Below are 18,678 nucleotides of genomic sequence, written 5' to 3' on the forward strand. Positions count from 1 at the left end.
AGTTTGGCTGCCAAACTCTAACTAAACTCTACCAAACTTTGACTACCAACTTTCACAAATGTGACTGTCAACTTTCATATTTGTGGCTAGTAATTTCAACAAGTATGGTTGTCAAATTAGTTGTTGCTAAGCTTTTGTTCCCACAGTAACTTCACCAACACCCGAGTTTAGGAATTTTTCGCCTACAAAAGAAGTTGATGTAAGTAGGCCACATGATGAAAATGATCAAGATGTTCAGAGGCCTTCTCAACCAACCTTGTCTATGTTATTCATAGTTGCAAACAGTTCAGCCTCGACATAGATGAGAAAGGAGCAATTTGTACAACTGAATAATGATTTAATTCAAGTAATTGATGAGGTTTCGTCCAAGTCCAAGACATGGGCAGAACAGGCTTAAGATGAAGAATATCAAAATGATGGTAGCAAAAGAGAAAGATTACATGAGATTAGCGCACCAAATCTGGGCAATAATCTCAATCATAATGCACCTATTTTTGTGCTTAGAGTAGTGAAAAAATTACAACTCTAATGTACACTCCAATTGGTAGTAATCAACACCATAAGGGGTATGATATAATGACAGTCAATAGGTCTGGAAAACCATAGATGAATTCACTGAGGCAACAACTAGATAAAGGGTATTTGGGACAACAAGAAAGTGCGATTACAAAGAAGAATGAGTAGTGGCCTTAGCGTCAAGACTTATTCCAACTAATGCTTATGCTATTGATTTGGGTAAGGAGTTTTTTGACGAAGATGAGGAAGACAATATGTTAGACATATGCTTTGATAAAATAGCTAGGAATGGAGATATCTCACCTAGGCAACAAAGAAGTGGAAGTAAAAAAAGTTTTTTATTTTAAAAAAAAGACAGATGGAAGGCAACATAGTTGGGATGGTAAAGTGACCGGGGAGTTTGGTCCAAGTCACCTACCAATGCGAATGACAAAGCAGAATCATATGTAGTGTCAATAGTTTCATCAAACACCAATAAATCCAACAATAAATGATGAACTATCAATTATTGTTGGATAGATTTGAAGAAGAAGACAAGAGGAAAATATTTCAGGTTACTTTAGACGGGTAATCTATCTTTTTAAATTTATACGTTTATAAAAGGAAGTTTGAGATTGAAAACTCAACTTTCTTCTTGGCTTTTATAATTTTGCATTATTTAAACATCTTCATTTGTAATATCATCATAGAGTATATTACAAACTCTGTGGTGATCGTAAGATATCTAGTCTTCTCTAGTTCTTATTTTCTTTATGTTTGTTAATTAGTAGAGGTTCGATACTTCATTAGGATTTGGTAAGGTAAGGTCTACCCCATGTACTTATATATATATATATATTTTTTCCGGCTCAAGCCAGTAAAAATATGATGAAACTCCGTTATTTTTTGTAAAATGAAAAAGTTTAGCCCTAGTTATGGAGTTCCAACATCAGCAGAGGCGAAACTAGGATTTGAAGTTTCTAAGTTCGAAATTCTAGTGCATTTGAATTTAATGGAACTAATATCTTATTTCATTTAAACACATATATCATAATTCTAGGAAAAGCCAAAATAGAAAGTATCTCAATGAATAAATTGTACCTTTCTTTTTGTCCATAGATCATGCAGCAAACTCCCCCTGAGAGAGAGATGAACAAGCCTTTGAGGTTCAAAATTTTTTGGCAATGACTCCCAAGGATAGTTGTTCCAAAAAACCCACCGCAGGTTGTTGGGCAAGCACTCAATGGAGCCGCGGGTAATGTATTTTAAATCAATCGGAGAGTGGGATGAGGAGGAGCGGTTTAGCCTGCCGTTGGCTATGTATAATATCCTAAGCCTTTTCATATTTTTCATTGCCTCTTTATTAAAGCATATTTGTTCAAAATAAGTAAACCAGATAGCTTCCACTGTTATGCTCCCCTGGTAAAAAGATGAATCAACAAATCATAACTTCAGATATCGTGTACAATCAACTTACCGATATCATTATTTTTTTGTTACCGAAGAAATCAATATTACTTTCACTTGGTTTATTGGGCTATACGAAATGACATTCATTTCGAACTGGTGATTGGTAAGGTAAGTTTTAACCCTCCTTATACTTTTTCTATTTGAGATGTTTATGAATAAAAGGATACTCAAGATAAATATATGGATGATATAAATGATTTTGTTAGTACGTACAAAAAGTAATCCAAAGAATAAAACTGGATTAAACATATTAAGCGGCTACTAGACTAATTAATGGCTTAATAACATAAGATAAACGAATTAGGCGGTGTTGATTAAAAATGACTACTTGACTAATTAGCCACGTTAGGCAATTAATTTATTTTTTCTTCTCCTATATATTAAAGTAAAATACTAAATTGGTGTTACCTGCAATAATATGAAACAAGATGAACAAATAATTGGAATTGACTGCCCTATAAGCCTTTGGAATATGAAAACTAGAAATTGAATATTGTTGCATTGTTTATCCTACTTACCATATTGTTGACCATCACTTCATTGAAATCTTCAGCATTCCATAGTCTGCTAGGTTCTCCAGAATCTTTTTGCAATTTCACCACATATCTACCCATATCTTGCATCAAGTCATGTATTTCAATCCTATCAATCTTGGAGATGAACACAAGAGATTTATCAATTAGGACATCCAATCCATATTCAGCTTCAAAATCACAGCTCTCAAGGATTTGTATGACTTCTTTTTTTGTATATCCTCGAAAGAAACATGTCAGATCTAGAAATATCTTTTGCTCTTCGGGCTCCAGCCCATCATAACTTATTTTGAGCTTTTCAACTATATCTAAACTAGATGTTTTCTTTATTTTGATGACAGTTCTTTCCCACCGACTTAATCCTTTGTTATGCAACAAAGAACCCCACACCTTGAGGGCTAAAGGAAGGCCTTTAGCATGATTTACTACCTCCGAGGAGAGATTCATAAAAAGCTCATCTGGAGCTTCTTTTTTGAAACCATGTTGATTGAACAATTGCATAGCTTCATGATCAGGTAGCATAGACACATCATATATTGCATTATCATTCTTTATCAGATCTCTATTTCTAGTTGTTACAATAACTCTGCTTCCATTACCAAACCAACAAAGATCACCTGCTAAATACTCCAAATGATCACTATGATCTATGTCATCAAGCACAATTAACACCTTCTTAGAACAAAGTCTGCTTGGAATCATGACTTTCCCCACATGCTTACTCTTGACATAATTATCTTCTTCTCCTAATAGTTCAGAAAGAAGGATATTTTGTAAAAAGCACAATCCATTCTTTTTGGCATTTTCTTTAACATCATCAAGAATACAAGCAGCTTCAAATTGACCAGATAGATTACATTTATGAAAGATTGTTGTTGCTATTGTCGTTTTACCTATTCCGCCCATTCCCCAGATCCCTACAATCCGAACATCATCCATTTCTTTCTCAAGTAGGTGCTCTACTTTCTCTATATGAGTATCTATTCCCACAGCTTGCGAAGAAAATAAAAAATAAGCACTCTTGTATAATTTGGAGATGTGGTCGACGATCTGCTGAATATTCTCAGATTCAATCCTACATAAATATAAAAAGATTGAATGTGGGAAATTTGAGAAAGTCAAGTATTAGGAAGTATTTCACATTGTTAATGTTCAGGAGAGTATTAAATAGGAAATATTGCAGTTCAGGTAATAGTTACAAAGCATGAATAGTTAAGTTTAATTGATAGAACTATGCCTTCTTACTGATAAAAACATATATAATCTAAAATCACTCCCTTTTCTGGAAAAATATATAAAAACATTTCTTATGTCTATATGATAATCAATGATATTAGATTGTGTATGAAGTTTCATTCTTTTTTCATTAAAAGTAATTATGAGTTTTTAACTCACCCATCACGGATATCATATCCTTTTAAATTTGATGCCGCAGTTAGGGCAGTTCTCCACCCTTGCACCTTCTGCATCCCCTCACAATCATCCTTATACTTCAATTCGTGTTGGGAAAATGCTTTTGCAAAGCTCTCCTTTTGATTTCGAACATGTGATGGATCCACATCATAGAAGATTGATATGACTGTTTGTCCATTTTTGTCCTTGCATTCCATGATTTTCACTAGTTCATCTAAGCACCACCTCGATGTAGCATAATTCTTTGAGAATACAACAAGGGCAACTTTAGACTCTTTGATAGCTTTGATGAGTTCTTTTGGGATCGAATCGCCATACTCTAGCCTTTTATCATCTTGAAAAGTGAATATTCCCCTGTTATTCAAACCTTTAAACAAGTGGCCCGTAAATGTTTTACAAGTATCTTCACCTCTAAAACTTAGAAATACAATGTACTTCCATTGAGGGGAATACTGTGAAGTACTCACAGAAGAAGATGCCATGGATTCAATTAATTTGTTGAAAATTGAGAAGAAAGAAAAGAAGTGTGTGGATTGATAGTGGTTGTGAGTTGAAATAAGAAAAGTCAACTGGTATATGTTGTAGCATTGAATAGAAGTAAGCAGTACCAACATGAACTGTGGTGCACTGGTGAGATTGCCTTAACCAGATGTCTTGACTTCGAGCCCTTGATATAGAGAAAATACTGTTGGAAGTGTCATCCCCAAATAGGCCCTATAATGCGCGATCCAACTTTAGTTGAAGCTTCAATGTGAGCTCCGGACACCCGAGTGAAAAAAAAAAAAAGAATAGAAGTAACCAGTAGGAAATTTCTGAAAAGAGATACCCAAGTTAACAATACTAATAAAATAGTCGAAATGATAACACCACTATCATAATTTTTTTTCTAAAAAAATTATAGAAATATTTTGCTAGAGAAAAACTTGTTCAATATTCCTCCTTTCTTTTTTGTCAAAAGAAAAGACCCCACACGGAGGTTGAAAAGTCATCCTCCAACAAATGTGTAAACAAAAGTTAGCGAGCCTCATCCCCGGGCTTGCTTTATCATCATATCAGATATTATATTCATATTCATTCATCTATATTATCTTAAAAACATGAATTCCTAACTTGAATGTTAAATCACTATAATATTCCTAACTTAGGTTGTGACTTTTTGATGAGTTGTGATTTTTTTGATAAGTTGTGACTTTTTTCAGAGGATTGTGATTTTTGATGAGTTGTGACTTTTCTAAAGAGTTGTGACTTTTTTAATAAATTATGACTTTTCCAAAGTATTGTGACTTCTCTAAAAGGTCATGATTTTTCAGATAAGACACAAAAAATATTTGTTTATATTATCCTTTGTTGACTATAAATAGAGGGACTTTGTCTCATTTTTTCAATCACAATTTTTTCTAATCTTCTACACTTCTTCTTCTTGTATTTTAAATTTTTTTGTGTGATTTATTGTCGTTGAGTGAGTTCGAAGTTTAACGGAATATGAGGTACCACTATTCTGATGAAATAAGTCGTTCTATCCTAAGAGGGTCTATTCCATAACCTCGAGTACTTGAGAAAAATAATTTTGATGATATGATACTTATTTTTTCTTAATATATACGTTAGTATGTAATGTTCAAATATATGAAGTTAACATGATGTAGTCTAAATTCATTTGTTTTTGTTAACAATTTCTCTTGTGATGTAGATATATGTTTCTCAATATCTTTTTCAAAATTTAGAGAATTGTCACGATTTGTTTTTGATGCTCAAGATAAAAGAATGACTTTATTTATCAATGTTACTTATGTGATTTAGACTCTTATGAAGTTTGCTTTAAAATAGTTATTACTATATAAACATTGTCCTTTTGTTTTACTTATTTACTATTTCTTAATATTTCAGTATTTTAGACGAAGAACAGTTTCTAAGACGTGTAATAACGCCAATTGAAGTTTGTATTATTTTAATTATTATAATTTATTTAATAGTTAATTTTATGAGATAAATATTTTCATTAATGCAAATATATATTTATATTTGGATAGGTATTTGTATTTAAATTAAAGTCTTATATATGTCACAAATGTATTATCAACTTAACAAGATCTTCTAACTTCAAAATATATTATTTTAAAGTGTTCTGAGTTTTTTTGTTTAAAAAAAAACCCCGAAAACAAATGTGAAAATATGTGAATATATAAAATGTAGTTGTGTTCTTCACATATTCATATCACATCAAAACAATTTAACGTGGAATGCACATGCAAAGCACATCTGGTTAGATGACAAGAAAAATACAAAGCAAATATTGTCTATAAGGTAATATTAGTGAAATAAGACTAATTACGTGATTGAACGTCATCAAATTGAAATAAATATATACATTATTGCATTTAACAAATAAAATTTTTCATTGACCATCTTCATAGGTTTGATGAATAAGATATATATCTTTGATGATCCACATTGAACATTCAAAAAAGAATCTTCAATATTATTTTTTGCTAATCTTATTATTCAAATCTTCGCTTAAATAAGCAAATACTATTTACTATAACATATATTTTTGGAATTGATAATCACGTGCAACGCACGTGTCAAAAAACTAGTATACAATTAAAAGTGGGAAGCTCCAAAGATGAAAAGTTAGATTAATATTTACTTATAGGTTAAATTAATGTTTAATTAATTAAATATTAATTATTTTTAAAATTGTAAGTTATTTATTAGAAAGACAATGAAATAATCACTAATAAATTATAAGTTACAATGAATTGTTTAATATACTTATCATTTTACCCCTATACTAAATTAAAATTTTAATTAATTAATTAAATATTAAATAATAATATTTTAATTGTTTTTTAAATTTTAAGTTATTTATTAGAAAGACAATGAAAGAATCATTAATTAAATTATAAGTTACATTGAATTGTTTAATATACTTATCATTTTACTCTTATTCTTATTATCATCATCATCATTTATTATTATTATTACACACATATATATCAAAAGAATTGTTCTGTACCTTTTCTAAAATACATGCCTGCTCTTTTTTTCTTCCAAAAAATAATTAATTACATCAAAAAAATTTACACATGCATCTTCATGTAAAAGCTCACTTTTATAATTTTCATATATTTGATCTTCTTATTCTCATTTATTAATCTTGACCTTTCAAATTTTACACACAAATTAAAAGAGAATACAAATGAGTAATTATTCCTTGAATACAAGAAATTAAAGTAGATACATGTATCTTTTAAAGTTAAATTTCATGCTTTATTTTTTTATATTTATTTTAATAGTATTTGACCTTTCAAATTTCCATGTGACTTTTCATGTTTCTACAATTTTCTTCCTATAAATTTAACTTTTTCAAGAAAGACTTTTATTTATTACTCCTACAATTCTTGTGTGTAGGAGCTCTAAACTGGTAAAATAATGTCACAATTTGTGGTGAAAGTTGTGAATTCCCTTATACAGTCACGAAAATAGACAATAATTCAATTATTGAAGCATCAGAGTTTGGTGTGTTAGTTTTATACTTATTTGCAGTAATTAGAATTATAATAAGACGTTTCTATCTCTCTTTCTATAAATGAATTGTTGCTTTGTTAGCAACTTACTTTAATTTCATATTTTTATTTTGTATGCACAAATATAGACTATTTATTACGTTAGCTTTCTTTCAGTTTTCATCATAGATACAAAACCAAAAAGAAATGTCAAATTGTCTTGTTCATGTGTTTCTTTCTCTTTTTTTTTTTTTGGTTTATTGTATTTGTAATTTTACATGTACATTAACTTTAATCTTTAAGAATGAATGTGGTAGAATGTTTACTCTCATTTTTTAGGAGAAGAATTGAAAAAAAAAGAGGTGAAACATATAGCATTAGATTAATGGTGGATAAATTATGTATGAAGAGACAATTAAATTCTATATAAAAATAGTAATTAGGTTCATAAATATTCTGATTTTCAAAATATAAAAATAAGGCTTTTTACACCTTCATTTTTAATATTTATAAGTAAATAATTAGTTTAAAGTGCTTGTGAATAAAAATCTAATATAATATTTTGAACATATCAAAAGGCAAAGTAAAAAGTTGAAAGGATTTTTTTTCCTTTCAGTCAAAATTAATCTCACACTATTTTGGTACAAAAAAGTAAATAATCTCCTATCAAGCTTTTAATTGAAGAAACATTAATATTGCACTACAGTTTGCAGATGATTAATCTCATGCAATCTTTTGATCTTCTAACACTATTCTACCAACAAAAAAAAACTTTTAATACTATCGAAAAATTTAATTTAGATAGTTGTTATCTTTTGCCTTTTGCTTTACAAACTCATTTTTTGACTTAGAAAAAACTTTTTGTCCAAGGGGGCAACGTGTTCTTGCTAAAGTGATACCTAGGACCAGGTACATTCTTCTTTTCTACCTCCTCCCTTTTTTATTTAAAGAAGTTCTCTTGATTTTCTTTACCCTTTTAAGAGACTCGCAATTTCTTTTCAGGTGACCATTTCTTCCACACTGGGTGCACAACAGATTATCAGAAACTGACACATATTTGTTATGAGGGTTGTTGGGAGGTTCTATCTTTCTACACCCTAGGCCTTCATGTTGTTGAGTTTCTGATTTGCTAAGTTTGAAAGAATCTTAGATGAGTCAGTCCATTTCAGGGAGTGACTTAACTCTTCTTTGACTTGACTTAGGTCCTTTACTAGTTGTGAATTTCTCTCAAGAGAGGCACCTAGTTTGGACTCAGACACTTTCAGATTTTCATGTAGCTCTAACTCAAGCTCAAGACTACTGAGTTTTCTTTTTCCACCCTCAGAGGTACTGGGTTCCTCTTCAAGTTGAAAACTCTCAGTCTCCAAAATACTCAACCTAACACCCATTTCAGACATTTGCGACATAATGCAGTTTTTTCATCTTCACACAGACTCAGTTTTTCACTCAACAATATATTTTCATTGGTTATTTCATCTACAGAGTCAATCAGTACATCAACAAGTTTTCTCAATCTCTTAATTGACAAGGTGTCTAAATCGTTTTTGAGCTAAAAAAGAGTTACCTCATCCTTGTCTTCTTCATCATCAGATTTCACCATCAATGAGAATATGGAGTTGAAAACAGTCTCATCATCATTGACCACCATCATCGAGACATCTTCATGATTTTCATCCTCATCAGAGTCGCTAGAGGCATTTCCCCATACTGCAAAAGCTTTCTTCACAACTTGATCTGCATTGGCCTTTCTTTTAGCATGGTCAGGGACCTGGTGTCTTCGTCGTGGTTTGAAGTCCTGAACTTCATGCTTTTGGCTTTGACAATCCACATGAAGTGGCTATGCTTTCCACATTTATGGCAGAGGTTGTTGGCTCGTTTGCTGTTTTGCTGGTAGTCCACTTCTTCTGAAATCTGCCATTCTTTTTGACTATCTTTTGGAATCTGCTAGTCAGATAAGTCATCCCATCCTCATCCCCAAACACATCATTTTGGGAGATCTTTAGTGCCCCTGATTTCTCCTTCTCTCCTTCCTTCACAGATAAACCTTGCTGCCTATTTAGATCATAGGTTTGCAATTTTCCAATCAGCTTATCCATGTTGAGAACTTTTATATCTTTGGCCTCAGTGATGACGTTCACTTTGCTTTCCCATGATTTGGGAAGAACCCTGAGAATTTTTCAAACTTGTTTTCTTGGGTGAATGGGTTCACCAAGACACCTTAGCTCGTTTGTGATGGAGGTAAACCTAGTATGGATTTCATGGATGGTTTCACCTTCCTTCATGCTAAAATTCTCATATTGGCTCGTCAGCATGTCTACCTTTGACTCATTGACCTGAGTTGTTCCTTCATGGGCTGTTTTGAGGCAGTCCCAAATTTCTTTTGCGATTTCACAGGAATAAGAAATCATGTTGTATTCATTAGAACCAATCCCACTGACTAGCAACTTCTTGGCTTTGAAGTTTTTCTCGATTTTCTTCATGTCTGCTTCATCGTATTGCCTTCTTGTTTTGGGAATCACTTTAGTCAGCTCTCCTTCCTTCACATCCTTGGTGGGAACGTATGGTCCGTCAAGTATCACATCCCACAGCTCAGTGTCTTTTGCATTAATATAATCATGTATCCGTGTCTTCTACCATCCATAGAATTTGTCGTTGAATCGACATGGACGAGTGGTGGACTGACCTTCTTCCAGGCTCGGTGGAACAGTCATTCCTTCAGGATCTGTCTTCTCTTGGTGTTAACCAGATAGAGAAGTCAGCGCTCTAATACCAATTGATGGAATGTATGCATCCACTAATGATCACAAGACCATGTTCTTTAACAGTTGTAATTGCTGAAAGTAAATGCTGGAAGTAAGTAAAGACAAAGAATTTTACTTGGAAACCTCCTTACTCAAGAGAGTAAAACCACGACTTGTCACACATGATTTTTCAAACTGTTTTCACTAATATTCTCAAGCAAAAGTGAAACACAAATTACAACCACAAGATTAACTTCCTAATCTCAAACTAAGTATAACCCTATTACTTAAATGAGCCAAAGCAAAGTTCTCACTGCCCACTTTATTAACTATTTCTAATCAATATAGACTTTTGACTATAAGACACAAAGTTACTCCTAACTATGCTCTTACACGATTCAAATTAGATTTTGAAAGGTTTCTAACAAGAGTGAAATGAATTCTACAAGATAAGCACAAATACAAGCAAACAAAACATCAACAGGTTCAGAAAGCAATTCTTCAATCGATCATCCCTTGCTGTTTTGTATGAAGTAGGTTCAGAACGGACGAGGTTATTTTTTTTAATTTGTGCTTTAATAAGTATCTTTTTATATTTGAATTTGTATGTGGATATATAAGTCATGATACATTAATGGTTACAACTTGATACATTACTAGTTTGACGTATATGTAATGAGTTTTTAGAGTTGTGAGTCGGTGTGTTCTTGATATAAAGCATCACGATACATTAATATTCATGCATCTTATTGTGTTTGCGAAAAATTGTATTTTATAGATGATACATTATACATGCAATTTGTTATAAACACATCAAAATGTTCGTGAATGAGGGTATGTATCTACTAATATTTATATTTTATATCTAATATTAAGTATAAGTTAGTTGTGTGATTGTTTGTTATTGATACATAGAAATAACTATTTTATGGAATGTATCACTAGTTTTTTTTATTGTTGACAGGTTATTGCATCATCTGAGTATCTTTATTCCATCTATGATTCTGGAAAAAGATACATTGTTTGCCTTGAAAGATAAATAAGCAATTATGAAAGATTCAATGGTTCCATTACCAGATAAAGAAATTGTCTCTTCACCTAGATACAAAAGGATACCTGGACGATCACGAAAAGAAAGAAAAAAAATCAAGTTATAAGCCAACTACGAGCACAAATTGTTGTGGACATTATAGACATGAAAGTCACAACACGCGATCTGGTACTTTCTTACCCAAAGAGAAGTGATACATTTCTTTTAAAAAAAAATACATTCAACTTCCAATATATTGACGTGTTACTATTAATAAATAAAATTTGTTCAACTTTGTGTACATTTTCTGCTTGATAATGATTTAATCACACTGTTAAACTATTAAATTTTGTAAATATGGTACAATGTTTATATAATGTATGTTTTTTTATTTTGATAATAATGCATCTGATACATCATGATTGTGAACGACTGTATTTACTATAATTTTATGTGAAAGTATCACATATAAAAGGAAAGATAAAATAATATATTTGATACATTAATTTATGTAATTGATACATGTTGAAATATATGTTGCAGTGGTTAGATATTAAGTGTATTCATAACTTAATAAACAACCTCTTGAATGATAAAATTGTCTTGACTGATAAAATTGTGTGATACTTAAATTTATAAAACTTATTTGTATCAGATAATTTTTTAAAGTATCATATTTTGTATTGTGTACCACAAGCACTATAATTACAATAAAATAATAAAGAAAAATATACATATTGAGATTAAAAAAAAACAAAATATATTAAAATTTAAATTCAAAATAACCAAGTTTATAGAGAAACACTCTAAAACTTAATTTAATGTATCTTAAAAATCATAAAACGTTCAAATGGGTGTGTCCACAAATACATAATGCCTGTTCTATAAAACTTGATACATTATATATTGTAGCAGTGATGTATCAGAGCAGTAATACACTAACAAAGACTAAATTAAGAATCAAAATAAATGAGATACATTGAAAATTAGTATCTTTGGTAGTGATGATCGTGTAATGACAGATCCAACTTTGTTCTTCTTTCTTTGAGCGTTACAGTAGATTTAGAACTCGAGTATGCATCATGTTTTTGACTTCTCCACTTTCAAATTCTTCATGATTAACGTATTGTTTCGTTGATTAGATCTATTTTCATGAAAGTTGAAAGTTTTCATCATCAGAATCAAATGCACAAGGTACCATATCTCTAGCAGGTGAAATTAATTTGGATAATAAACCCAATACTAAAAGAGGAAGCAGAATCCATATGTATCAGAAATTCGAATTCAAAATCACCATTTTGTCTGAAAATCAACCCTACCAGAAACAAACTTCAATTTTCCGTTAGTTTCTTCACACAAATTTTCCGGCGATGTCCACGATAACAACCACCAATGATAACATACCTAAAGCTGATGTTAGCTGTAACGACTTGATTTCCGTCATTAGGAAAAAGCCAATGGAGAGATAATTGGGGTCAAAAAACTTTTGGTAGTAACTTGGAATTTTCTAACCTAATCTAGATTTGGATGAAATCGGAGTCAGTAAAGCCTAGGGAAATTTGGTTACAACCGAGTGATTTAATTATGATTTTGATTACATGAATACATAGTTAAGACGTTAAGGAACTCGTACGACTTTACATAATTGAATTCGGGCAAGCAGAGCTCCCGAAAATGATCTTAGCGTGAATGAGTGGTTTTTGAATGTCAAGGGTTAAAGGTGTGTTGTGAAATAGGGTCTTGGAATTATTAAAATAGCTCAATGTTTCGTGCAAGCCGCTTTGGCGGGGATTTCTGTTGCCAGGGTGGGGTCGCTGTAGCGGGCGAGTGCCTCCATGGTTGGGCAGATGCGACTTAAAGTCAGATTTAAACCCCCAAAAATGTTTTATTTTGCAATTTTCGAACTTGAGAGCTAAGGAACAAACCCATGTTTTATTTTGATAGTTTTCCACCGTTGTTGAGGCTAAAGGTAAGATTTTCATTCTCCGAATCTATTTTTTGATCTGTAGAACGTAATCTAATGGGTAATTCTCGAAGGGGGAGGGTTTTGATCTGGAATTTATGATGGGAACAATCCTAATTGGCATATTGGGATCAAGGGTTTGATCTAGGGTTGATGGGATTGTTAGTAATTCGGGTAATTAGTTATTGTTTATTGATTCCCGTGTTATAATTATTATTTGTAGACCAAGAACAAGCGGAACGAATTCGGAAAGGGAAGAATCAAGTTTCTTAGGGGATTCAAGCTTTGTTTGAGGTAGGTGATGGATGTGATTTCATGTTGGTGTAATATATGTTTGTAATTGCTCATTATAATGCATGTATGTATGTGAATGTTGCATTATTGATCACCCTAATCGTAAATGAGGATAATTGAATAATTGTATGCCATGAATCACCTCTTGTTGTATGATTGTGAGAATATACATTGTGATTGTGATTGTGATTGTGATTGTGGTTTGTTAAATGGATCGGGTGTTACGTTCCGACACACTAACTTGGATCGGTTGCCATGTTCCGGCATAAACATTGGATCAGTTGCCACATTCTGGCATAAACATTAGATCGGTTGCCACGTTTCGGCATAAACATTAGATCGGTTGCCACGTTTCGGCATAAATATTGGATCGGGTACCATGTACCGGCATGCTGAATTGGGTGTGGGTTCCATGAGAGAACCATTAAATTGGGTTCCGTGATAGGACTGCTGAATTGTGTTGTGTATCTACTTGTGATGATTACATTCATATCTAATGATTATTGATATTGGAAGATTGTATGTTGCTCTAAATTGATAACCAATGTGTATTATTGAGAATGTGGGATGCTACATTGATCCTGATAAGATGACTAGTATTGTACATGTTCGGTATATGCATGTTTATAATGTTGTGGTTACTTGCATATGTTTCACTTATTGGGATAGCCACGTGATCCTACCAGTACACTGTGGTTGTGTATTGATACTGTACTTGGTTGTTCTTTGTTGAGTATTGGGCATCTTCAGGCGGCTATTGATAGACCTCAGCTAGGTGACTAGTGAGCGTGACCGGATTCAAGGGTGAGCCAGTTCTTTCAGGCTGCCCTGGATCTCTCTTGTTTAAGTGCATCCTTTTCGGACTCAAACTATTTGTTTTAAGGTGTTTGTTTAGTTTTGGGGTTATACCCCTTGTTCTTAGATTTGTCGTTCGTAGAGTTTTGGTACAATGACTTTCACGTTCTAGGGGTATTTCCACATTAGTTGTTAGATATTAGTTGAACTTTTGGAGTTTATGGGAACTCCATATAATTTCTACATTTAAACCTGCTTCCGTATCTTTAAATTTGTAGTATTTTGGTTAAGGCTGCTTAGTTGGGTTGTAGTAATGGTTCTCCCACCGGAGGGTTATTGTGAGTGTCAATCACGGTGGTCTGAGTCGTGACAAAGTTGGTATCAGAGCCTAGGTTTGTTGATCTCATTATACCAAAATGAGTCTAGTAGAGTCTTGCGGAATGGTACGAAGATGTATGTACCTTTCTTCGAGAGGCTATAGGACTTTAGGAAAAACTCACTTCTTTCTACTCTTTCGTGCTATGACTTGAATCCAATTGGTATCTTTCCTCCTTCACTCTATGGTCCAAACTAGAGCAACAAAAGTGGTAACACCATCACTAGCAAGAGAGAATGTGTAAAGACTACCGACATTTGAATAGGGTCACCATTCAGAACACGTATCCATTGTCTCAAATAGATGACCTTTTTGACCAGTTGCAAGGTGCATTTTTTTTCTCTAAGATTGATTTAGGTTTGGTTATCATCAGTTAAAGATTGAGGCGATTAAGAATTAGGTTCCACCAAGTTCTTTGATTGAAATTAGCAGTTTTGTGGGGCTCGCTAGCTACTATTGTCGCTTGTGGTATGAGTTGAGTCCAATTGGCATCAATTGATTCCAATTGCTATCTCAACGAAGTGAACTAGACGACGTAGTCTCGGCTGAAGGGAGACAAGCAGGTTAATTGGAACTGAAAAGGTTCCGATTGGTATCTGGCCTTAGGGGTCATATAAGGCATAGATGATCAGTAATGGTCGTCTATGGAACTAACTAATTAAAGAATTTGGACTTGCCTACAAATTGTAACTGTTTGAGTGTCGTGAAATGTGTTGTGAAAAGAAAAGTCATCACGAGATTAGGTATAAAGGTTTAGATAAATTACGATGTGGTTCGTAAGTGAGAAATCTAGACGTGCATTGTGACCAATTGATAACCGTGTGAGAGTCTGGGTGTATCCTGGGGATATGTGTGTAGTAGTGTTGAAACGATGTAAAAGGATTCTAAAGTGCGTACTTCGTTGGGTTGATTGGGGGTAGACAATCATTGTCCTAACTAAGGGGATTTTCTTAAATGCCTAGTTATATCTGATAAATCTAGGGGAAATATAGAAAAGAGAGGAACCCCAGAAATTGTTGACAGAGGTTCTGTTTCCGTTAGGGCTGCTGGGGCAGGATTTTCCCCACCACGGCGAGACCGCTTGTGTAGGATTTCTCCCGCCATAGCAGGACAGGGCGAGACAGAACCTCAACCCTCTCCTCCCTGCTTTTCCCTAGTCACATTTATGGACCCCAAATCGTACCCGAACTAAACCCCGCGACCTAATTCAGTGTTCATCAATAGGATATAAGTTATAAAGTGTGTTAAAATTATGTAGAATCTGGTCATATGAGAAGGAAATCAACGAGGATGTGAAGGCTGGGGAAATGGTAATGCGAAATTAAAATAAATATTTTACAAAGAAAGAACAAAAATAATCAAATATATATAAGTTTTATTATCAATAAATATGTGTACTAACTAATCATAAAGTTACCAATACAAAAATGACATGTGTCCAATTTGTGCACTCATCACTTGTCTTCAAGAGAATGCACACTCTATACGATAAGTCAGCGTTTGTGGTGTTTTTATTCCATTTTAAATTAGTTTAGGAGGGTAATAGGACTCCAGTTAAGTCTAAGTGTGTCTTTGAGGTTTCGGTCATAGTCTAGGGGGGTACTTATGCATTATCCCACAAAAATAAGTGAATTTGTTCTTTTAACACCTTGGTTTTACATTTGCCTTCATTAGATTTGTTTTGAATGTCTAGGTATTTAATTTGCCTTCATCCTTGATCTTCATAGAGAACTTATATCATTTAATCCTCGAGATCATCTAGCTTGTTAAATTATGAAAATCCTTATTATAGTTGTAGGTTGGAAGAATTGTAAAAAGGACACACCTTTTTCAATCATATTAAAGTTGACATAATGATATAGATTTGCTCAAGCATGTCCTTCTGCCAAGACGGAAGAGATGCCAAACTCTTCTTGACCAATCAAATTGAAACTCTCATGACAATATTTGATTATCTAGAACATGTGATTTCTGCTAGGATGAAACCTGTATGATCGGGACAACTTCTTTTTACCATATTTTGGTTGTTATAATGACATTTGATTAAATGAAATATGTCACTTGTGCTGGGATGGAACAATTGTGATTGAGGACAAATTTTTTTCGATCGATTAGACTGAAGTTGACATGATGATATTCGATTGGTTTGAACATGCCGGTTCTTTTGAGTGGTAAGAATTGTAATTACGGTGATCTTTTTAAACCAATCAAATTTTAGTTTACATTTTTTAATGTTTGAAACACGTCAATTGTACACGAGGGCATGTTTTCATACGTGTTTTGATTTGACTAGACATGTTGTATCACTTTCAACACGTGGCATGATCTTATTGACCATTTCACTTGGCTAACACATTTTTCGACACATCATACCAAATTGCACATATTGCATTAATATATTTTAAATTTGATATAATCCAAATTAATTCTAAACCCCAAAAAGTAAAATAAATACAAGAACCTGAAAAGGCAGTATATATATATACAACATATATGCATATACTGGGAAAGAAATATAGGGTTTCACTAACGGTAGAATAAAGCTCCCTATCATTGAAAATAACAATGGTTACAAGAGCGGAGATGATGATATTGAGTTGCAAAAGTTTCTCTTTTACTCAGCTCAATTTCATTCCGGTAAGAACTTGAAATCAAGCTCTAATAACAGTGTTGGTAAAAAACCTATAGAAGTTGAGTATTCTGTTATTCTAGATTCACTTAACCTAAAGAATAGTATTACTGAAAAGGGAGAATCTTCATGTACTTTCTGTGAAATCTGTAAAAATGTGTTTTCGCTGCCAAACACAATGATGTGGGGCACCATTTGCAATCATCGTTACTGTGAAGAATGAATACAGAATTATATAGGTAAAAAAATTAATAAGGATATCTATGAGGTTGCTATAAAGTGTCCTGCTTCTGATTGCAAGGAAATTTGGATATCGATTCAATAATGCCGATTGATTTTCTTATCCGAGTAAGAGATGTCAATCGACTAACGAATGTTCTACCTTCGCCACTAATTATTGATTGCCCTTTTATGGATTGTATGGGTAAACTGATTGATGATCAACGGGGATATCCAATTAGGGCATGTCCTGAGTGTTGGAAACTTTTCTGTGCCAATTGTAAATCTTTACATTATGGAATGACATGTGAGAATTATCAGTTTAGTAGGCAATTGAATTTGCTCTACTGGCAGCAGCAATATGGAGGATATCGTGATGAACTAGAGGAGGAGGATGAGGAATAAGAGGAGGAGGAGGAAGAAGAGGGGGGAGAAGAAGAAGAAGAAGAAACTCCATGATCAAAAACTTCGATGAGTATTAAAAAAGGTCAAGTTTTGTTTCCTTGGAGATAAAATAGCCATTTGAATCCTTATTTACTTAATATGCAAAGTCTATTATTGATTGAAAACCAGTATACAAGGTATTTTGTTTTATTTCAATTCATTGTTGAGTTGGTGAAAAAACAATATGCAGGGTCTTTATGTTTGAATTAGTTGTTGAGTCTGTGTTGGATGAGCTTCTAGTTGTTGAATCCTATTGTCCAATGTAAGTGTAATTCAAAATGCGCAAAATCTTCTATTTTGCAGACAAATTGTTCTATTTTATATAGAATCCCGATTTGTATGACCAACTATCAGGCCCATATTTCTTTTATTTTGAATCACTTGTTCAAATTAGTTTTTACTTCATAATTTATAAGAATATAGTATTCAAGAATTAAAAATAATTTAATTTGCTAGCAAAAATTAGGAAGGAGGTTGTATGTGTTACCCCTAACATAGGATAAGAAGTTTCACATCTGTAGAAAACAAGATGAATGTTAAGTATATAAGTAAGCAGATCTTATACTTTAATAAAATGTTTTAAAGTTGTGTGAATCTAGGCCCATATAGAACAATATCACTACTAGATTAGATTGTTACATATGGTATTAGAGTCACTTATGTGTCAGCTGTGTTGATGCGAGCTAAAGTTCAACTAAGTTTCCACAAATTCTGATAAGGTGGAGCAAACATCTTTGCTATGTCTAGGAAAATCTCATTTGATGGGGCAA

At 32.9% G+C, this 18,678-nt stretch overlaps 1 protein-coding gene and 1 pseudogene across 1 annotated transcript; one reads left to right on the forward strand and one right to left on the reverse strand.

Annotated features, from left to right (window-relative positions):
• Window positions 1–1,490: 1,490 nt before the first annotated feature.
• On the reverse strand, window positions 1,491–4,527 carry LOC125875222 (TMV resistance protein N-like). The gene is made up of 3 exons (XM_049556326.1): window positions 3,894–4,527; window positions 2,484–3,573; window positions 1,491–1,914 (listed from the first exon to the last, which is right to left on the reverse strand). The coding sequence occupies exons 1-3, from the start codon at window positions 4,523–4,525 to the stop codon at window positions 1,579–1,581; spliced, it is 2,058 nt and encodes a 685-aa protein (XP_049412283.1). The 5' UTR covers window positions 4,526–4,527; the 3' UTR covers window positions 1,491–1,578.
• Window positions 4,528–10,079: 5,552 nt separating this feature from the next.
• LOC125873903 (uncharacterized) lies at window positions 10,080–17,923 on the forward strand (annotated as a pseudogene).
• Window positions 17,924–18,678: the final 755 nt, after the last annotated feature.

This window comes from Solanum stenotomum, chromosome 8 (assembly GCF_019186545.1).
Source record: "Solanum stenotomum isolate F172 chromosome 8, ASM1918654v1, whole genome shotgun sequence".
Classification (NCBI taxonomy): Eukaryota; Viridiplantae; Streptophyta; class Magnoliopsida; order Solanales; family Solanaceae; genus Solanum; species Solanum stenotomum.